The sequence below is a fragment of the Camelus ferus genome, chromosome 27, assembly GCF_009834535.1.
Source record: "Camelus ferus isolate YT-003-E chromosome 27, BCGSAC_Cfer_1.0, whole genome shotgun sequence".
NCBI lineage: Eukaryota > Metazoa > Chordata > Mammalia > Artiodactyla > Camelidae > Camelus > Camelus ferus.
Window position 1 is genome coordinate 11,057,955 of NC_045722.1, and position 23,393 is coordinate 11,081,347.

Here is a 23,393-nt window from a genome sequence, read left to right on the forward strand (position 1 = left end):
GGTGGGGATACTTTGCTTCCATAAATGACATACATTACATTGTATTTAAGGTGTCTTAATTATAGTTTAGGTTCTAGTGAAGAACTCACATGCTAGAAATTTGCTTCTACAAGTATTGTATTGATCTCTAAAAGTTTTTTTTTTAATTAGGCAATGTTTTTAGCTTTTTTCCATTAACTTATGCCAGATGCAATCTACTGTTCTTTTAGACCAGTAATATTAATTGCCAAATGCCCATAGTTAAATGATACAAATTTAGTTCACCTTTTGAATAACTTTTTGTAAGTAGAGAATTAGTTACTTTGCTCTGAGTGAACATTGCACATACATGTTTAGAGGCAGATACTTTTAATGTTGTTTCTTAGTAATGTGAGGGGGAGATCTGCCTGGAAAGTAATAGACTGTACCTTTCCGAAGTCTAGCATGTGGTGCCCTGTGCATACTTAGCACTCAGAATGAATAAGTGAAACTTATGGAGGAATTTTGATATATGTGGGTAAAATATGAAAATTTGGGCAGATCTGTTGACTTCTTAATAAATTTGGTACTTCTATTTTTGGGAGAATTTAAATCCCTGAGTGGAAGTAAAAGATTTTAACAAACACTCTTCTGTTATATTTTTTCCTGATCTTTTCTTCCAGTAGGCCCCTCATTCAAATAAAATTTCCCAGCCGCTGCTGTGTCCTGACCCTGGTGAAGGCAGGTACCCCGAGGGTTGAGGCCATGGCCTTCATGCTACTCTCCAGTTGCCAGTCAGTGATAATATTCTCCCCCTTTGGGAAATAGGAAGATGGAAATAAATAAAATGAATTGATTTTATTTATTCTTTTTCATAGGGCCTTAAAATACGAACTGAGAAAATGAAGAGGCAGACATTTAGGCAACAATAATACTATAATATAACAACAGTAGCTGACACTTAACATGTTTAACCTATACAGTGTGCCAAACACTACTCTTGGCGTTTTATGTGTAATAACTCATTTATCCACGCAAAAGTCTCACGTGGTCAACTCTCCTATATCCTGCACTTCATGGAGGCGCAGAGAAATTAAATAACTTGAACAAGACCATACACCCAGCAAGTGTTGGAGTGAGGGCTTAAACCTGAACAATCTAGTTTTAGAACCCTTTAAATACAATACAAAATTGCAGAATGAAGTAAGTGGTGATTAGAGATGTAAATTATGACTGCAGAATCTCAGGATTAACTGTAACCCAAAGTAACAACTAACTTGATGAGGAGGGGTCAGATAGGGTTTTATAAAGGAAGGAGGCTTCATAAGAAGAATGTTCTTTTTAAAATTTTAAACAGCTGTCTTGAGATATAATTTGCATACCTTTAAATTCACCTATTTAAAATATATAATTCTGTGGGGGTTTTTTTTTCTCATTTATTTGCAGGGCTGTGCAACCCCACCACTATCTAATTTTAGAACATGTCTCCCTTAAAAGAAACTATATCCATTAGCAGTCAATTCCCACTGTTCCTATCTCCCCAGCCCTAGGCAGTCACTAATCTACTTTATGTCTCAGGAGATTTTTGCCTATTCTGGACATTTCATATAAATAGAATCATACAATATGTGACCTTTTGTGACTGGCCTCTTCCACTTAACGTAACATTTTCAAGGTTCATCCATGTTGTAGCGCACATTGGTACTTCATCTTTTTTTATTGTGTGGATATTCTATGTTTTATTTGTCCATTTGTCATGTATTATTTGTCATGGATATTTGAGTTGTTTCCATTTTGGGCTATTATTACTAATGCTTCTATGAGCATTTGTGTACAAGTTGTCTTGTGGATGTGTGGACGTATGTTTTTATTTCTCTTGGTCATATAGTTAGTGGAATTGTTAAGTCATTGGTAACTCTTTGTTTAACCTTTTGAAGAACTGCCAGACTGTTTTCCAAAGGAGCTGCACCATTTCACTTTACCTGCAATAATACGGGTATAAGGGTTACAATTTCTTCACATCCACACTAACAGTTGTTACTGTATCTTTTTTATTATATCTATCCTAGTGGGTATGAAGAGCTAGATGAATGGCATTTTAACCAGTGAAGAAAAAATTCAGGGCTGAAGTTTCTGGCATGAAATTATACAGGTCAGACCCAAGGAATGGTGGATAACCCATTGGATAAGTAGAGAAGTATAAAGAGATGACCCTAAAAGGTGACTTGAGGCCAGATCTGGAGGGTCTTGCAAATCTTGATGGTAAAGGGTTTGGACTTCCTTTTGTGGGCATTCTGACCTGGGAAGTGGCTTTATCTGAACTATGCAGAATGATAACCCTGACAGTGGAACAGAAGATGGAGCGGAGGAATAAGAGATTAAAGACAGGGTGGCCCTTTAGGAACCCTGTTGCAGCCATGTAAGAGAGAGGATGATGGTAGCAACAGCAGAAGAGAGAGGAGGGGACAGAGTCAAGTGAGAAAGCAGAGTTGAAACAGCAAGACTGGACAATTGATGGGAACAGGAAGTTGGTGTAGTGGAGGTTTCTACTACTTTCCGGCACAAGTGACATCCCTTTGACCATAACTGGAAATGCAGGAGGGGAGAAGGTTAGGGGAAGGGAGGTGGGGGAATGGATAATGAATTTGATTTTAGATGTGTGGTGTTCGGGATGTTTAAGGGATAAATAGAGATGGCCAAGACAACAGTCTTCATACTTTCTTAGTGACATATACCTCTTAAGAGAATTTTGGAAAATTGTACCACTTTTCTGTTTTTAACCTGACACCTAAAATTTTTTAAAGTAAGTTTAAATAAAGAGAATGTGGTTTATTGTAAATAACATTTTTAAAAAGAATTGTTACTTAGCTCTTTTTAATGTATCCAATAGAATAAAAATATAACAGCAATTCTGCAGTCCTTTTTTTTTTTAAGGTTTTTTGCGGGGGGCTGGGGAGGTGTAATTAGGTTTATTTATTTTTTTAGTGGAGGCACTGGGGATTGAACCCAGGACCTTGTGCATGCTAAGCATGCGCTCTACCACTTGAGCTATACCCTCCCTATAATAGCAATTCTGGACCTACTATCACCCACTTACGAAAGACATTAAAATTTTCTAACGTTTAACAGATATTTTTAAATTTCCCTTTTTCTCTTTGAACGCATATTTCTCTTTCAGTTTGCCCACAGATCTTTATCTTAAGGGTGATATATTTTTATGTATGAAGTTTTGTTGCTTACTCTATTTCTTTTTATCTTATCTATTTACCTATTTCTGTTTATTTACTCCATTTACTTCAAGAAAAATATGTATATAAATTTAAAACTGTTTTCTTAATTTCCTATACCAACATTTCTTCCTAACTGAATTATTATGCTCATTAGTAGTACATGACTTACTGGAATAGCTTAAATATATTTTTAAAGATAGTTTTTAAACATAAATTTTGATTGGTAATATGTAGCTTAATGAGATAGAACTTTTTTCCAATTAGCTTATATATTTCTGAGTAAATCAAGTCAGTTCATATTTCTTATTTTTATAGGTGTATTTTATAGCATTGAGAATTGTTGCTCTCATAAACACATAGATGGAAACAGAAAGCATTTTATTGTAGTATTAACACTCAATTATTTGAATTCCTTCTGACGTATATGCCAAGATTACATAATGATTTGTCATCAAGAATTATTTTTAATGATCAGTCAGCTGGCATCTCAATTAGGTCCTCCAGATTTTGTGGATAGCAAAGAATTGGAAACCATCTGACTGGCAAAATAAGTCAGATCATTAGTTACTTCACTTTACTTTTTCTGGGAAATGTATCCTAAAAAATGCTTTTCTAAAATTTTTCTAATGACTATTAAATACTCTTGTTATTACTTAAATGAATCTTGTATCCAGTATATTTGGAAGAGTTGGGGAAATAAAAATACTATTAGTTTCAATACACCTTTCCTAATATATTTTGGTGTATTTTTGTTTGGGGGTGGAGGGGGCAGTAATTAGATTTATTTATTTATTTATTTAATAGAGGTACTGGGGATTGAAGCCAGGACCTCATGCATGCTAGGCATGCACTCTTCCACTGAGCTATATCCTCACCCTTTGACCTATTTTTTTATTATGTGATATACTTTTAAATTATAGTTTTGTCCAAAGTTGTGGCTGCCAATTAGCTCTTTCGAACAATGAGACATGACTACCTTATAACCTAATTGGCAAAGCCAGTTTTCATGGCCAAACCAATCAGCCAAACTTGACTTATTTTCTTGCATATTAAAACAGATATTCTGACTTTGTTTTTCAATTCACATAAACCATTTAGTGCACATGCCCATGACAGTTCCTCAGTTCCAAAAGCAACAAAAGCTGAGTACAAATTGATTCCATTTCCTGAAACGTCACTTAAAATGACATGAGTTTGACACCCAGGACCTAATATTTACTATTTTAATGGCAACATCTGTCCTCCCTTAGTGAAGATACATAGGAATCCAAAGCTTTTTTTAAAAAGAAAATCTTTGTTGAGATATAATTGACACACCATAAAATTTGCCCACTTAAAATAGGATACAATTTAGTGCTTTTTTTTTGGTATTTTCACAGCGTTGTGCAGCCATCCCCCGAATCTAAGTTTAGAACATTTTCATCACCCCGAAAGGAAACCTGATGCTCCTTAGCAGTCACTCCCCATTCTCTCCTACTCGTTTGTGTCCATCTTCTTTCACTTAGCATAATGTTTTCAGGAGTCATCTGTGTTGCAGTGACATGGCTACTTCATTCCTTCGTATGGCTTGAATAATCTTCCGTTGACTGGGCATTCCACATTTTACTTATCCATTCCATCAGTTGATGTGAACTCTCTCTACTGGATTTAGATACTAAGGCAGAAAGCCAGTGATTTTACTCCCCATCTTTCCTCCCTCTGATCTCCACCTCTGAATATAGGCAACCTCCTTACCACAGGTTATTGTACTTTATAGTCTCTGTTTCATTCCATCCACCCAGGCACCGACATGTCTTTATGTCCTAACCTTAACTCCTTAAAGAGAGATGGTGTTCTCCCTCCTTCCTCTGGAGATGTTGGAACCTGGGGCAGTCGGAGGTTGTCCGCATGGCCGAGGACCCTGTAACAATTCCCTCACCTTTCTTTAGTTTTTAAAAGCTTTGATGAAGCAATTTTGGTAGAATAGTAATGGCAGAAGCCGGAATGGAAGTGATAAGAGTTGAAACTGGATGTATGGTTAGTTGGTTGGGGGCATTTGGAGGGAAAGAATAAGGTGGGCTGCCAGCTGCAGGGGAATGTAGGGTCAAGGGCAGCTTTTGTGGGTTTTAGGATTGGAGGGTCCTAGAACACAGGTGGAGCAAACAGGAAGAATTCACGGAAGAGACTGAGACGCAAGAAAGGAGATGGTGGAGACGAAGAGCTCACTAAAGTGTGAGGAAGTGGGAGACCTGGAGCAAGAGGCCAGAGAAAGAGTAGCACTTCTGTCTAGAGTCAGCCACGATTGCTTTGGGGCACAGGGCCAAAGTACGGTGACCCAGGATCTGTAGGCTGGCGCTTCTGTGGCCCTGCACCCAGCTCTCCACGTTCACAAAATTTGGGAACATTAGTGGCTTAAAGTTGTGTGTATTTTCTCTGTGATTTTCTTAATCTTTTAAATAATATTTTAGCCATCTGTGTTTTTAAATCTACCTCATCTTGGAGACTAGGCTCCTGTCTTTTCTACATGTTTTTCTCCTCTGCAATCCTTCCGATTCTTTGTATCTAGTCCCATAGACATTCCCTCCTTATCACCATTCTTTTCGTTTTAATCCTTAACCTAACTTCCATTTGTTTTTTGTTATGTAAGCTGCCGGTGGCTGTGTTCAGTGTAAGACAACTTGATGATTAAGTTTGCATTGTGAAAATTCAGCATTTAATTTTCAAAGGTGGCTAACACTATGTTTTCTCAAAATAACAAAATTTTCTGTCTGGGACTTCTTTTAGGTTTAGCATGAGCTTCAACAGACATAATCTAAAATACTATGTGTTACCCAAAAAGCCTAAAAAGGTGGCATTTGATTGCTTAGAATGGATCAGAAAGCATCACCCACGTAAGTACAGCCATGTGATGAAGTATGTCTAGAAGTAATAAATAAATATCTTTTTAGTACCACAATTGACTATAAAATTGCGTATTAAACATTTCTCATGATAGCACTAACTTGCTATTTATAGAGCAGCATATTGCAACTCTCTCAATTCTGGAAATTATAAATCTCATTTGGTTTGATAATCATAAACCCTAACAAAAAATACATTAAATACTCCCTCCTATACACCTATATTATAATTCCTGGTTCCAGTGTCTTTCCTCTGGCTTCTATTGGTGTATGAATTAAACAGCTCTTTGTTTTAGTGCCTTCTCCGAAGTGTGTCTGCCTTTGAGTTATATTAACTAGAATAAGATTTTGAAATACCTGGTGGTTTTCCATGTAACTTCTTTTCTACTTTTCCATGGAGAATTTTTTTGTTAAACATCTTTCAATTTTTAAAAATTACTGTACATATTTATTTGAATAAATCAAATAATACAGAAACAGACCAAGAAAAAGTCAGTATTTTCCTTTTCCAGTCCCCCTCTTCTACGCAGCTAATATAATAGTTTTGTATGTGTATGTATATCTTTGGCTCTGCCACAGAGAAATGATTTGTTCTTTGTTTTTTGTTGTTTTGTTGTTGTTGTTGTTGTTGTTTGGGGGGCATAGTTGGGTTTATTTATTTTTGATGGAGGTACTGGGTACTGAACCCAGGACCTTTGCATGCTAAGCATGGGCTCTACCACTGAGCTACACCCTCCCTGCTGATTTTTTCTTTACCTTTTATTTTCTGATTTTAGGAATAACATACATACAAACAGCAATAAATATAATGTAGTAAAGAAAATTTAGAAAGCAACAACAAAAAAAGAAAGAAGCAAAAGACAAACCTCACTTCAAGACAAATTACTGTTATCATTTTGGTTTATTTCCTTCCAATAATGTTTATATGCATTTTTCTTTCCATTAGGGTACTATATATACACTGTTTCTACCCTTAACCTGTATTATGTCTTGAACATTTTCTTAGGTCTTTTTTTAAAACCTAGAAAACACTTAATAGTTGCAGTATGTTTTATTTCATAATTTCCTTTCTTAATTATTGTCCTTGGTTGGCCATTAAAATTTTTCTAATTTTTAAAATTATAAATAAAACTTCTTACATAAGTCCTTGGACCATTTTATTTCTTAGATTTGTTTCCTAGAAGGAAACTGAGTCAAAAGATGGGAGCATCTCTAAGGCTCTTGATACATATTGTCATGTGCTTTCTGCAAAGTTTGTGTAAGAGTGCCTTCCGATTTTATAGCCAGTGTGATATAGAGCCCAGGGTTCCTCCAGGCGAATGACATCTAAGGAGTCATTTGGAGGGACAGGATTAAAGGTCAAATCTTGTCATTTCCAGTGCACGGGATTTCGTGCATGAATTATTCTACCTATGTGATTCTTCTCTGCTATAAGAAAACTATGGAGGTCTATTTATGATTCAGATAATATTTCTAAGAACATAATGTAAATTGTGTTGTTAGTTATGTTAAAAGTCCTCATTTCTCAAAAATAAAAAAGTCCTCATTTCTCAATACTGTTTTGGTTTCTTGGCAGATGACTCAGGGATAATTTACTGCCTCTCCAGGCGAGAATGTGACACAATGGCTGACACATTACAGAAAGATGGGCTCGCCGCTCTGGCATATCATGCTGGCCTCAGTGACTCTGCCCGAGATGAGGTGCAGCACAAGTGGATTAATCAGGATGGCTGCCAGGTAACATTGTTTAAAATAAACAAGTAAAGGAAACAATCTTTTATAGTCTATAAGCCACCTTGCACGTGTAGGATGAAAACTGTTTTTACTTCTTCAAGGTAGTAAATATCAAAATAAGACAAATTTAAAAACAGATCTTTTTGAGACTTATAAAGCTGCTTTTTCTTTCTTAAATCAAAAAAAAAATTTATTGAGACATAATTCACGTATCATAAAATTTACCCTTCCAAAGTTTACGAGTCAGTGGTTTTTAGTATATTCACAAGGATTATGCAACCATCACCGCTGTCTAATTCCAGAACATTTCATCATCCCAGAAAGAAACCCCATATCCATCAGCAGTCACTCCCTACTCCACCAGCCCTCTAATCCTTGACAACCACTAATCTACTATTACTCATCTATCTCTATAGAATTTCCTATTCTGCAGTTTTTGTAAATAAAATCATACAGTATGTGTTCTTATGTGACTGACCCCTCTTACTTAGCATAATATTTTCAACATTCATCTACATTGTAGCATGTATCAATACTTCATCTCTTTTTATGGCTGGATAATATTCCATTGTATGGATGTACTACTGTTTGTTATCCATTCATCAGTTGGTAGACATTTGGGTTGTATCCACTTTCTGACTATTGTGAATAATGTGTGAACATCTCTGTACAGGTTTTCGTGTGAACATATGTTTTCAGTTCTCATGGGTTGATACCTAGGAGTGGAGTTGCTTAGTCATGTGGAACCTCTATGTTTAACTTTTTGAGGAACTGCCAAATTGTTTTCCAAAGCAGGTATGAAATTTTACATTCCTGCCAACAAGGTATGAGGTTCCAGTGTCTCTACCTCCTCTCCAACACTCATTATTATCTTTTTTACTATATCCATCCTAGTGGATGTAAAGTGGTAGGTATCTCATTGTGATTTTGGTTTACATTCCCTAGTAACTAATGGTGTCGAGCATCTGTTTCTGAGATGACAAATTTGTCACCCAAGTGGATCAGGAAGGAAGCTGAAAACACTTTAGTCATCCCATGCTGTGGCAAATACCAGCCCTGGATAGATCTCTCTACATACAAGGATGAATTTGAGAAGAATGTCTATTAATGTTTTTGTAGCCTGGAAGTTTCAGCTCACAAAAGAAGAAATCTTTACCCTGAAGATTCAGAAGAAAAATATCTCTCAAAATTATTTTCTAAGTGAAAACAAAAGAAAATCTTAGAAGATATCGACTTAGTATCCTCAGAAGGATTTAGGAAAACTTGATATATATGAACTGGAAACAGTTTGCCCTAAGAAGATCAGAGGCTGAGATGAAGGGAGAAATAATTCAGTTTATCCAAACAAGCAAATGCAAGAAAAACAAAACAAATAGAACTCTGTATCAAGACACAAATGACTCAGCTCAGTGCAGACATTTGAATCAGTGATGTAGTGAATAACTTAAGAATGTGAAGGGAAAACAACAGATGATAATTGAAGGGGAAAGAAAATATTTCTTGGCAATAGGGAGTTGTGGTTCAGCCTAAGAATAATAATAAATGCACCCAAGAAAGAAGTCAGGATGGTTGAAATAGAGTAGCCAAATGTATTCTAAATAAATACGTAACAAATATATAACAGATTTAAGAGTTGTGTCAAAATCCCTAGGGAAAAACTTACATGTAGACATAGTTCAGAGCACTTTGTTTGATTTACGAAGTTAGAAGAAATTTTACGAGACAGAAACAGACTCACAGACATAGAAAATATACTTATGGTTACCAGGGAAGGAGGAGGTGGGAAGGTATAAATTGGGAGTTTGAGATTTGCAGATTTTAACTACTATATATATAAAATAGATAAACAACAAGTTTCTTCTGTATAGCACAAGAAACTATATTCAATATCTTGAAAGTACCTATAATAAAAAAGAATATGAAAACAAACATATGTATGTATATGTATGACTGAAACTTATGCTGTACACCAGAAATTGACACATTGTAAATTGACTATACTTCAATAAAAAATAAAAATAAAAACAAAGTTAGAAGAAATTATATGGGCCCTTTCTCTCTCCCTCTTCGGAGACAGGCCTGCACTCTCTCTATGGAGGGTGTACCTACTTCTGCTCTATAATCTATGCAACCAACCCCCACACGTCATGGCCTTTCTCCTGCCTTTTGATGTATCTCTCTAAATAAATCTACCTTTCCTCAAAAAAAAAGAAGAAGAAGAAGAAATTATATGCATGAAAATACAGAAATAGGTTACTCTGCAAAGAACAAAAAACAGACATGCCTGAGATGGTTTCACTAAATTAAAAAAGCAGAAGTGGACTGTCCTCAGAATCAGAAGAGAGGAGGCTGGGACTGAAGCTTTGCATACCCTGCTCATTGTCATTTGAAAACAATAGAAAGGCTTTTTACAGAATGTAAAAGTTCAGAAAATACTGGTTTATCTTCACTGAAGTAATTATAGATGACATTCTTCCCAAATTTATATTTAACTAATCAAAATTCTAGTGTTTTTTTCTTTTGATAAACTTTTTCAAAAGTTTGCCTAGAAGAATATTCAAGTGAAAATAACTAAAAGAATTTGGCAAGAAAGTAGTAACACATGAACACTGGCTTTGCAATACTTATAGACAGATCAGTGAAACAGATATCCAGAAATAGACTGAGAAACGTAAAAACAATCTATAATTAGGAAGGTGTTTAAAATCAGTCATGGGGTGGGGAGGGTGTGGCTCAGTGGTAGAGTGCATGCTTAGCATGCACAAGGTCCTGGGTTCAATCTCCACTACCTCCATTAAAATAAATAAGTAAATAAATAAACTAATCCCCTCCCCCAAAACAAAAAATAAATAACTAAAAAATTTTTAAATGAGTAAATGAAATCAATCAGGAAGGGAAGACTATTCAGCTAGTGGTTTGGTTATCTGATGGGGATAATTGCTCTGGATCCTTATTAAAATTAATTACAAGTAAAATAAAGGAACTGATATGTTTAAACTCTGAGTGGAAGAGCACCTAAGCTTAAAAATAGCCCCAAAAGATTAAAATTCAACTATACTGTTTTAAAAGTTAAATGAAGAATAAACTCGGAAAAAAACGCAGCCCAAAAGGAGGTAATTACTGGAAATGATTAAAAACCTAAAGAACTAAACACTTCTATGTTTGTAAACAAAAATTAAAGACAGCAGCAAATAGGAACTATATCTTCAGCAAATGAAACATAATGAGTTTATAAAAATTTGATAAGAAAAATATGGATCTCAAATAGTAAATTACCCTAGGCTATTGAGACTATTGGAAAGGAGGACCTAAAAAAGGCTAAATACAAATTTTTAAGTGCAGTTTTGCTAATAATCAAAGGAGTTAAAATTTAAAACTGAGAGGTCATTTTTACCTCTTGTGTTAGCAAACTTATTAACTGTTAGGGACAGTGTTGTAAGAGGCAATTTCCTTGGTACTTAGAGCTTTTCTGGAAAACAATATGGCAGACTATATTTAAAAGCCTCAAATCTGAAATGTGGGTGTGGAATTTTCATCAGTGTTATTTTTAATAGTAAACAGCCTAAATGTCCTGAGAGCATGATTGGGTACCTTATGGTACATTCCTGCCATTAAAAATGGCTTATGAAGGATTTTTTTAATGATACGACAATGTTCGAATGTTAATGATGGATAAAAGTAGGGAAAACTATAATTCAAAAATGTGTAATCCCAACCAGAAAATAGACAAGAAAAATTGTCTTAAAATTGAATAGAAAATAAGAAAAAAAGAAGAAAGTCAATTTTTAAAAATTCTTTATCTCTTTATATGTAAGTATTCTATAATATACATCTATATATATATATATTTATATATAAAATACTTTGGTCAAATATATAGTTTTTTTAAATTGGTGAGCTTTTTAAAAAAAAATCTAATCGTTTCTGCTCTCAGAGCAGCTAATCCTCAGTCAAGATAAAATCATATAACTAACTGCATAGCCTTGATCTTACTAGATTCATGATACAGAATAAAACTTGTTTTTCTTCACAAAGAAATGATTGTACTCTGAAGTTTTGAAAGCAACACAGAAATAAAGAAGGAGGTAACAACTCAACAAATCCAGTTTTCCCAGTCACAAGAAATACAGACGTTTAGAAATTGGTGTCATCGTCACCCTGTTAGCCTACAGGTTGCCTCGCAGCCATGTGCTCACCCGACCTTGGGAAATGCACCGAAACTTCTTGGAAAACTGTGAGCCTGTGGGCTAGCACACCTCTCTCTGCAGCCTCTCCACCTGCTCACCCCCCTCTAGAGGCTACAGTAGACTTTCTCTTTCCAAGGAGATTTGCCTTTGATCACAGTGCCATGAATTTGGATGACTAACCTAGAGTGCAGGCCACCAGCGTTTCCAGCATTGATGAGGGCACCCACCCGCCGTCCGTGTACTCCGTAGCATGCAGTTCCTGTCTCTGGTACTCACAGTTACTGATAGCATGTCATTAGCCCCAGTCGGCCTGCCAGAGAGTCCAGTTGCTTTTGAAATATTATTCTTGAAGTAGCAATTCTTTTTTTTTAAGTGCTAAAAAAAGACTTGCAGCTTTATTTGTATAATGTAATTTTGCCTGGAGATAACAGTATTTTTGTCTGGATTAAATAGGTCCTGAATTTACAACTGAAATGGATAGTCTTGAAAATGACTTTAGACTAAAAACTGATATACCAAGCTCCTGAAATTTAACTCTCACCTTGCATCACTGAGTAATTTGCATAGGCCAAGAGCCCTGTTTTGCAGCCTTTTTTTTTTCTAGAATAAGCAGCTCTCAAACTTGCCCACATGGGTTCCAATAAAAATTTCACAAATTTTGATTGTGAAATCAGCTGATGATTAAAAGGAGCTGGTGTATGATCAGCTGCTACCACTGAGGAAAACGAATGGTAAGACCTGGAGCAGGCAAGAACGCCGTTGTTCCTGAATCATCGAATAAGCTAGCAGCAGTGACCTCTGAAAGCTCAAACCCTGGGAACACCCGGAGCTCCTGAGCAACACACTTCTTGGGGCATCGTGGATCCCATGGCTATGTGAGCAACAACCCCCACACCTCCGGATCCAGAACATAAGAGAGCGACACATCTAGAGATGACTGCTCTTAATTCTGGCTCCCTTACGTGATAACACCAAATCATACAAGCCAGTGACTGCCACACCGAGCTTCTCTTTACCTTCTTGGGTCTGAGAAGAATTGTAAATTATCAATGTGAAAATCTCATATTAGTCATGCTAACCAATGGAACCAAGTTAAGATATTAGATCGTTGTATAGCGTACACTTTAAAGTAAAATAGAGGATAAAGCTTTTAGAAGCATCTATTATTAAAATGTTCCTTTAAATGCATTTGTAAGTCTAATAGGCTTTTGCTTTTACATCAGGTTATCTGTGCAACAGTTGCATTTGGAATGGGAATTGACAAACCCGATGTGCGATTTGTGATCCATGCATCCCTCCCTAAATCGGTAGAGGGTTACTACCAAGAATCTGGCCGAGCTGGAAGAGATGGCGAAATCTCTCACTGCCTGCTCTTCTATACCTATCACGATGTGACCAGACTGAAGAGGCTTATACTGAGTAAGATGAGCTTGGTTATGGAGACTCTCTGTCCTCCTCCGTCCTGTGATTGTCATCCACTCCTGCAACTGTAGTGCTTTTGGTCCAGTTTTCCTCAAACAGTCCAGAAGACTTAGATGGATATGGAAGTTTTATTTTAGTTCATTTTTGTGCTGGAAGTATTGTATGCTTGTTCTGTAAGACTCAAATGATACAGGCATGTATAAGCAGAAAAATCTCCAGACAGAGCAGAGCCCTGATGGAGCCCAGGTTCATCTGACTCCAAAGTCCATGTCCCTTGTACTGTACCAAGATGATTCTCAGTGAAAAAAAATGAAACTTTTCAACTTAGTGTGTCCATTTGTGTTTTTAAACAGAACCTGTATTAAGTTAGGTACAGACAATTTAGTAAGTGTTTAAATCCTAAACACTTAGCAGCCATTTGAAAAAAATAATGCTGATAAACCAGAAAAAAAAATTTTTTTTAATTTTAACTATCCAGAGTTGCTTACAAATGAAAATATGTTCATGTTGTTCTCAAACCTTGGGATCAGATTAGACACTACTGCCTTCATTTCCTGTTTCATGTTGAATTTTGGGAGGTACTTGTTTTTATCAAAGCAACTGCCAGAAATTCAGCTTCAGGAAGATGTCATTAGAAGGAAAGTAGCACATCATGAGTTACCTCAAACTAGTAGTTTGTGTAGTGCTCAACAGATGCCAGGTATTAACTGTGTTTCCCTTAAATTTCAAACACCCTGCTGGCACCCCTGTGAGTTCATTGCAGCACCTGACCCCGCCCCCCCAGGGGTCCTTGGCATACAGTTTGAGAACCACTAGCTTAACCACTTTGATCCAAATACTCAGGGAGATGCACAGTGCACTGCCATAGTTCCATGCTCTGCTTGTTTTGGATGATGGGTTCAGTACATGCAAATCTGATAAATACAGTTAATAAAATTCAGATTTTTATCATTGGTAATAGAATTGCAGAATATTCTCAGCTACTCCTGACAACATACATTTATTCCTATACAACTAAAATCTTAAAGATGAACAAAAATATTCAGTTAACTATAATACAGAACAGTGTCATGTTAATAATTTTATTTTATTTAATTTTTAAAGTTACATGAATCTATTCTAAATACTTCTGTGATATTCTGTTTTTTTTACTCTAATAAGTATGTTTTGCTGTATTCTTCATCTCTTTTAGTGGAAAAAGATGGAAACCATCATACAAAAGAGACTCACTTCAATAATTTGTACAGTATGGTGCATTACTGTGAAAATATAACAGAATGCAGGAGAATACAGCTTTTGGCTTACTTTGGCGAAAATGAATTTAATCCTAATTTTTGTAAGAAATACCCAGATGTTTCTTGTGATAATTGCTGTAAAACAAAGGTAAAATAAGAAAGTTTCAAATTCTTTGTAATAAGGAAATTGCCAAGATTTTTTTTTTTCTTCTCTTAACTTAGAAGCGTGAGGCACAAGTAAGATTGCAGTAAGTGGGCCCGAAGCGCTTTAACAGGGGAAAGGTGGCTTCCTCCTCATATTATTTGAGAATAGAAACATTTTAATAGTAATTCTGTGGATATCCTTAGAATTAGAAGCCTGTAAAAAAATACTATACTGGACCTATTTAAAATGCTGATGTTTTATAAGTGCACTGGGGATTATAGGATATCTTAGAAAAAGCAATCTGGAAATATCCAAAAAGATCCAACATGGGCAGGTAGAATATTTTACATTCAACTCTAATTTTATTTAAAGATCTCATTCTCAAAAGGGTTATAACTAGTGTACTATATGTTTGAACTCATTTACTCTATAAATTGGTTTTTTAAAAACTATAAAGGGTAATGGCAGTAACTCCTGGATGAGTTCGCTATCATCTGTCCTAAAAATAACGTTGGGAGGTTGTTAAATTCCATCATCAGATACTTTATTGTACCTACCATGGTAATTCTGTGTTTTAATGTCTACGGTACTTCACAGTTTACAGAGTATTCTCACATTTGACATATTATTTGGAACTTCTGTGCAAGGAGCCAGGGATTCACAGATGAACATGGCGTGGGGCAGCCCATGGGCTGGAGGGGAGGCAGACATACGTGTATGCATGTCATCGTGATGCCGTGCGTTAAGAGCAGTTACCAAGATAGGCAGCACTAGCCAGAGCAGAGGGCAATTTATTCCCTCTCAGGGTGGAATCTGGGGTTCACGGCCATCTCCAGCCACCACACCCTACCCTGTAGACATCGCTAATCAGTTAACTCATTCAACAAATATTTGTGAGTGCCTGCTCTGTGACAGACTGTTCTAGGAGTTTGGGATACATCACTGAACAAAATACAGAGATCCCTGCTCTTGAAGAACTTACCTTCTAGCAGAAGGAGGCTGAATAAAGACATATCCATTGTAAGTGCATGTAAAGGGTGGGGAACTGTAGTGAAAAGTACAGCAGTGTGACAAGTCAGGAATGATGAATGGGATGCAGGATGCAGTGGCCCAGGAAAGTCTTACTGCAGAGATGAGACCTGAGGAAAAGCTTGAAGATAAGAGTTAGCTGAGCAGCTCTCCAGATACAGGCTTTCTTGGCCGAAGCCCAGACCAAAGGCCCTGAGGGCAGACACGCCTATGCGTTTGCTGGGTGGTGAGGGAGCTCACTTGCCTGCACCGGACTAAGTCAGGCAGGGGAGAGGTGCTGCAGGCCAGAGCGGTACCCAGAGAGCTGAGTAACTGGAAGAGTAGAGCGACCCTCGGCTGACACATTCAGGGAAGACTGCACGGCAAGAGAGACCAGGAGTTCGGTTTGGGGCATATTGAGGTTATGTATGTCTTTTAGATTCAGGAATTCAGAAAAGAGGCTGGTGATACAGGTAAATTTGGGAGTGGTTGGCATATAGTTGTCTTTAAAGTCACAAAAGCAGATAAAATCTTCAGGGGTATAAGTTTAGACAGAAGAGGAGAAAACCAAAGACTGAGTCTTGGGACTTGAAGAAGTTAAGGAGAAGAGAAAGAACCAGGAAAGGAGACGAGGAAAGAGAACAGGTGAGACAGGAGGAAAACCAAATGCAGAAGTGTCTCAGGGAGAAGGGAGTGCTACTAGTCACATGCTGCTGCCCAGCCAAGTACCATAAGGACTGAGAAGCCACCACTGGATTTATCACCGCAAAAATCATGGGACTTGGACTTGACCAGCTTCAGTGGAGTGGGGCAAAATTAGAGGCAGTGAACATAGAGAATTCTCAAATTTTGCTTCAAGGATGAACAGAGACATGAACCAGTAGGCGCCAGGAGAAGTGGAGTCAAGAAAAGCCAGGGGAGATGGCATATTTGTATGCTGGTGGGGATGTTCCTATAGAGGATGGAAGTTGCTGTGTAAGGAGACAGAAGAATTGTGAAGCAGTGTCCGTGAGTAAGCGAGCGGGGGCGGGGGCTGGTGTGGAAGTACAAAGACTGGCTTGAGACAGGAACTCGGATTGTTCATCTATAATAGCAGGAGGAGAGGAGAAGATGTGGGGCAGATGGTGCTGGTGATGCAGTGGAGGAAGTTTGTGAAAGCTCTCCTGATTGTTTCAGTTTCCTCAACAAAGTAGGAAGCAAGGTTGTCAGCTAACAGGACAAGAGAGGATGGAGGAGAAGGGAGAAAGTGTGAAATCGCCACTAAGACAGGAGTCAGCTAACTTTATCTTTAAGGACCAGAGAATAAATATTTGGGGCTTTGTGGCAGCATCTGTCACAATTACTCCGCTCTGCTATTTTAGCCCAAAGGAAGATGTGAATAATAAATACATTGATTTTCCATGGTTGTTTTCCAGTAAAATTTGATTTATGAAAATGGGCATTCAGCTCATGGGCCATAGTTTGCTGACACCTATACTAACAGAACTCAGGAGTGACAGACCAAGGGTGTGTCATGATTACCTGGCAGCATTAAGGGTTTGCATAACCACGTGAAGTTTATGACCAGGTATTGAAAGTGAACATGGTCAGCATGGTTGTATGTTTCTCCAGCCACTTTCGGCTACAGAGATATGGGCATGCAGTGGTAGAGAATTAGATCTAACGTGTTTTATCAAGCAGTGTGACCTAAGGGCAAGGGAGTTGAAGGTCTATGAAAGGTAGTGTTATAATGATTGGCTCTGGAATTGAAGCTGAATTAGGAGAATGAATATCTGAGGATGAGGATCAATGGATAAGTTGTCCCAGTGGATTGTTGGAGTCAGAACATTGGATGGCATGAGCTGGAAAGGTAGGAGGTGGTGGTCAGAGAATGAAGAGGTTGCCGTTAACTAATGAGGCTAAGGTGGTGGATTTGACAGTGGGCGTGAGTGGCTGACATGTGAGGGACAGGATCACCAGAGCACAGGAGATCGAGTTGCCAAAAGGCTAGGTGTGGGAGGATCATCTCTGTGCACTGAGTCACCAAGAATTTTTTTTAACTTTTTTTTATTGAGTAATAGTCATTTTACAGTGTGAGTCACCAAGAATTAAGGCAGGAATGATGTTGGAGAGAGTGGTGGGGCACTGTTTCATGGTGAAGCTAGATAGAGCCTCAGAATCACTACCAGTTAGTTGTTAGTACAGGACACCAGTCCTGTTTGTCTTTGGGTTGTTGGAATGTGGTGGATGAGCAAGGATTGGAAGGTAGAGGAACTGCATATACAGAGGCGCAGAAGCACAATGCAGCTTTCGAGCAGTGCTGGTGCTTAGTATTGCTAAGTTAGAGAACTGGGGTAGATGATAGCAAAAGTTCACGTAGCAGTGGGGGCTTTAAAAGGGAAGCAGAGTTCGGAGACAACTGAGGGAAATGAGAAAAGGGAACTGAGTAGAGATAATAAAATGGATTGACTAGCACCAAACACCCAGAAGAGATCAGAACTCACATATTTGCAGTGGACAATGTTTTTCATCCCAAAAGTCACCATCCAGTAAGAGGTGAGTGAAGAGGTCTGAAGGGTTTTTTTTTTTTTTAAAGAAAGAGTATTTCTTGGGGGAGGGTATAGCTCAAATGGTAGAGCACATGCTTAGCATGCATAAGGTCCTAGGTTCAATCCCCAGTACCTCCTTTAAAAATAAATAAACCTAATAACCTCCCCCCACCATAATAAAACAATTCAATAATACAATAATAAATAAATAAATAGTTTTTTTGGAAAAGATTATTTCTACCCACAGGGTGCTCTCAGATAACTGAAAGACAAGATGTATATCTGTGAAGCAGTAATGAAATAGATATAGTAGATTGCCAATTATTCAAACAAGGTTAATGTAAGAATTTAGAAAAGAATGAACAATTGAAACTTCCTTGGTTTTGGTCTTGATTTTAGTCTGGAAATGGTTTGTTGTGGGACTATTACAGTTAGTATTAAGCTCTAGCAATCTAGGTATCATTATCTTAATTATAGTAAAAGGTAATCACTTTTTATTCATAGGATTATAAGACAAGAGATGTGACTGATGATGTAAAAAACATTGTAAGATTTGTTCAAGAACATAGTTCATCACAAGGAACAAGAAATATAAAATACGTAGGCCCTTCTGGGAGATTTACTATGAATATGCTGGTGGACATTTTCTTGGGTAAGTCATCTGTTTCATTGTTTGAGTTACATCAATTAAAATTGAACATCTAAAGAATTCATTACAAGTTCATAGAAAAAATTTCTTTTGTCTATTTTCTTATTGAATTTGAGGGCTTTAGAATAAAGTCTTTCTGAGTAACAAAAAATAAGTTTTTAAGAATTATATCAATTCTTTTTATAGAATTTATATAAGTCACTAAGATGAGTTTTCACAAACAAAAAAGAAAATAGTAAAGCTTACATTCCAAGTGAATGGAATGTAACTTCTCTGGAGAATTACCCATTGACTGACTTCTAGTTCAAGATGGCAACCTGAGCATAAGTATCTGTCTTCTTTTTTTTGCTTGAGGCCCTATTAAAATAACAGTAAGGAAATAAAATGATTAAATCCATAACAGCATAAAGAACCAGAAAGAGACCATCATCAGATTAGAGGTTTTTAAAATCTTTTAAGAAATGGATGGGAAAAATACTGATAAGTGGGATGAAATGCTGTAAATTATATGCAAAATAAATGTAGGAGAAAGTCATAACAGAGGAAGGGCTATCAGCCAGGCAGAACCCCATTATCACCAGGCCTCAGACTTGAAGTTGAGGGTTCTAGGGAGTGGAAGTGAAAGCAGAGAAGCCAAAAATAGGAGGGCACAGTTAAAAGAAAGTCTGCTCACAGAAGAACTGTGTGGAATACCAGCCTGCAGTTGATCCTGGAACAAAGATAAACAGCTTGAGGAGTAGAAAGACATTCTGAGTTGAGGGCCGAAGTCCCTGAGTAGCATTTGGGGACCAACCAGCCCACTAACCCTAAAGCAAACCTGATAACTAGATGTCCTCATTCAGAGGAAGAATTTGGGGGAGACGTAAAAATAATAGGATAACCACCCAAAAAGTTTAATAACCTGGTCCCTAAAGATTAAATGTAAATGGACGATCAAGAGAAAGACCAAATAAGTAGTGTGTTTGACCCTGGGGATGGAGATCCTTTAGAAAATAGGCAATGACTTTGGGGAGAAGGGAGGGGAAACACCTAATTAGTATCTTCACACAGACTTTAGTAACAATAGCATGGTATGGAAGAGAAAGAAAGAATGAGAAAAGAGTTGTTAAAAGTTTTAAGTGATTGACAAAGTAAATTTTGTGGAAAAGCTGGAAGATAAAGCCAAGGAAATCTTCTAAGACCTGATCAAAAAGATATATGGAAAATATCAGAGAGAAAATGTAGATCAGTTCTTAGGAGATAGAAAATCTGACAAATTTTGAAATAAAAAATAGAGGGAATTAACAAACTAATGATAAAATTTTCCAGAATGAAAGAGAAAAAAACCTGAGTAAAATGCCCACAGAATGCCAAATAAGATGCTTTATAAGGTGAGATTTAAGAATACCAAGGGTAAAGAGATATTGGGGAGGAAAAACTCTGTTATATTTAGTTGCTGAGGGCAGATTAGCAAAAGACAGATTTAATCAGCTATGTATGGAAAAATGTGACTCAAAGGGGCAGTTAGAATTTGGAGTTTATATACCCTTTTAATAGGGGGAGGGTGGAGAAAGGCACTTAAGGGAAAACAAGTGACTTTTTGGAAGGATAAACTGGCCCTTAGGAGAAAGATGGGAGGAGAATGGTAGTTTTTTGACAGTGTCTGTGTGGATGTGGTGTGGGGACCTCTCATCTCCAGTGATAAGAGTCAGTCTCTCTTGTTGCTTCTGGGGAAGGGATTTTTGACAATTGAGTTCTTTTGGGAGTCTCTGCTTTTTTGGCAGATGGATTTCAGAAACTCGAATGCCTTCTGCTCAAAATAATTTTTATGTCACCCTGGCATATTCTGGATCCCTTCAGAGATAATCCAGAAAGCTTTGGAAAGAAAAAACAAACCAAAACCTAACACATCAGATTAATATCAGCAGCCCTGGAGACTAGAAGGCAAAGAAAATGATATGATGTACACCGTAAACAGAAGAGCTGACCCGTGGGTCCAGTGAGAAGAAATCCCAGAGTCACAACAGGTCCAGTAAGCAGTCTGTACAAAGTGTAACAGAAAGTTGGGAAAAATAAGTCCCAAGCAATATAAAGAACAAGAAATTAATTTTTTTATTGATGACAGTAAAGAACACAAACGTTAACTTCTCAACAACAGAAAGAGAAAGGCACTTAGAAACTCTAGGGGAGAGATACAAGAGAGCCAAGGTCGAACATAAAGGAAATGGGTGCACGATTCTGAGTAACTGATGAAACGTGCAAAAAATAATCTATTTGTCTGGATACAGTAAACATCCTCCTTAGAGTTGCGCAGGAGTCTTGCGTTCTAAGTAGGTCTCGTCATAATATAAACACTGTTGATTAGCTATATAATACAGTCAACGAATAGACTTAAACATGATTGGAGAACAGTACAGGATGTAAATGTTCATCTTGATGATGTAAAAAATAAAAGTACAATAAATAAAAGTAAAAGAAGGGGAATATATGGACAGCTTGGGGTGCTGATAACTTCCTACATAGTGGGAAGGGAGAGTGGTCAGAAGTTCTGTCTAAAATTACAAAAATAATCAATAGATGAACCAATATTATAAAACTAGCAAAATTTGGGACAAGGTAAAGTGAAGAGGATGGTGTAAATGAGTTAAAGCTTCATCTTCCATAGTGAGGGGTCAGGAAATAAATGTCACGGGGTGACTCTGGCCAGTGGAACGACAGCAGGAGTTAGGGGTCCACGTGCAGGCTACCACAGAAGAGCTGAAAACAAGCTATTTAAAAAGTGATTGCCGTGGAGAAGAGTGAGACTGGGGAGGGCACAGGTGGAACAGAGGAATGTCGCTTTTAATTATTAACCCTCCTGTACTGTATTTTTTCCCCCATGTCATGTATTACTTTAATTAAAAATCTATAAAGCAATTAAAAATTAATCCCCTAGATTGGAGTAGGAAGATGGTTTGCTCAGTTTCTCAGCTGTTTCTTCTGGATCTGCACATTCCTCAGGATAGAGCAGCCTTGTGTTTGCTCTCAATCATGTATTTATCATATTGTATGTGTAATTTCTATCATTTTTATATAACAAGATATAAGCATTTTCTTAATTTTTAATTCTAAAGTAGTTTTTAATTTCTATTTTATTATACTGATGAAATATATTTAAATAGTCTTATTTTAGGACATATTTTTCTATTATCAATAATGGTGCAAATAGCCTTTTACATACACCTTCGACTGCATCTCTGGTTGTACCTTTCATGTAGGTTCCTTGAAAGATTGCTAAATCAAACATTTTTCTGACACATTTTTCAGTTCCTCCTTAGTTCTTTTATGTTTTCAAGAAAATTGTTTATGTTTCATCCAGCTTTCTTAGTTATCCTCTGCACTAGTGTTGGTCCACATCACACAGCCCACCATTACCAGTGCAGTAGTCGTGGCCCTGGAATGTGATACTTCGGGGGTACAAATCACTTGAAGAAGGAAAAACTTGAATAGTTCAGCATCTGTGACCAGAAGCCATCTGAAATGTATAATAATGTAGTTATTTGGAACTCTTAAAATAGAGCTAAAGCTTTACAGAGTAACTCTTAATTCTGATTATAATTGGTGTCACCAGCCTTCTTAAGTAGATTGTTATAATAAAATTGTGTTTACGATGAAAACACTAGTAATTTTTGCAGCTTGAACGTGAAACCAAGACTGAGGGGCTCTCAGCCAGCAGGAGGAGGAGGGAAATGTCCAGTCTTCTGGAGTGTTACGCTCTTGTTTTGGAATTTGTATAAACATTGATCATCGATAATTTTTGTAACTAGATCAGTAATACATGCTATATATCCTAATATAGCACAGGGATATGAAGCTATTAAAATTTATATAAACTTTTTTCTTTGATTTGTTTGCTCTGATGTAATTTTGTAAGCTGTAAATGCAACATCCTAAAATGATAAACTTAATTTTGCTGCTGTTTTTGGTCAATGCATGTTATTAAAAGATGAGGAAAAGTACATACCACTATAGAAATTTCAGAGCTCTTACTAAATGTTCTCATTTGATGGAAATGAGTGGCTGTTAGTACCATGGATTTTCCTGAGGAATAGATTGTCTGTTCCATGTATCTAGCTAGACCTATCCATAAATGACTTTTTTTAGCCTCTTCTATTAGAGTTATGATATCCCTACCTTTACTAATCTAAGTTCTTGTACCTTCCTACCAGGGAGTAAGAGTGCAAAAATTCAGACAGGGATATTTGGAAAGGGATCTACTTATTCACGACACAATGCCGAAAGACTTTTTAAAAAGCTGATACTTGACAAGATTTTGGATGAAGACTTATTTATCAATGCCAATGATCAACCAATTGCCTATGTGATGCCTGGAAATAAAGCCCAAACTGTACTAAATGGGCACTTAAAGGTATGGCATTCTAAATCTTTATTATCTCGCA

The 23,393-nt window shown here is 37.0% G+C and overlaps 1 protein-coding gene across 3 annotated transcripts in view; it reads left to right on the forward strand.

Annotated features, from left to right (window-relative positions):
- BLM (BLM RecQ like helicase) overlaps positions 1-23,393 on the forward strand; it is a 65,281-nt gene that overhangs the window by 32,495 nt on the left and 9,393 nt on the right. For all 3 annotated transcript variants that reach the window (XM_006192599.3, XM_014565970.2, XM_032468897.1), the window contains 6 exons: positions 5,952-6,058; positions 7,644-7,804; positions 13,212-13,407; positions 14,603-14,793; positions 18,831-18,978; positions 23,163-23,362. In XM_006192599.3, coding sequence (XP_006192661.2) covers positions 5,952-6,058; positions 7,644-7,804; positions 13,212-13,407; positions 14,603-14,793; positions 18,831-18,978; positions 23,163-23,362 — 1,003 coding nt within the window. The remainder of the gene's footprint in view (positions 1-5,951; positions 6,059-7,643; positions 7,805-13,211; positions 13,408-14,602; positions 14,794-18,830; positions 18,979-23,162; positions 23,363-23,393) is intronic.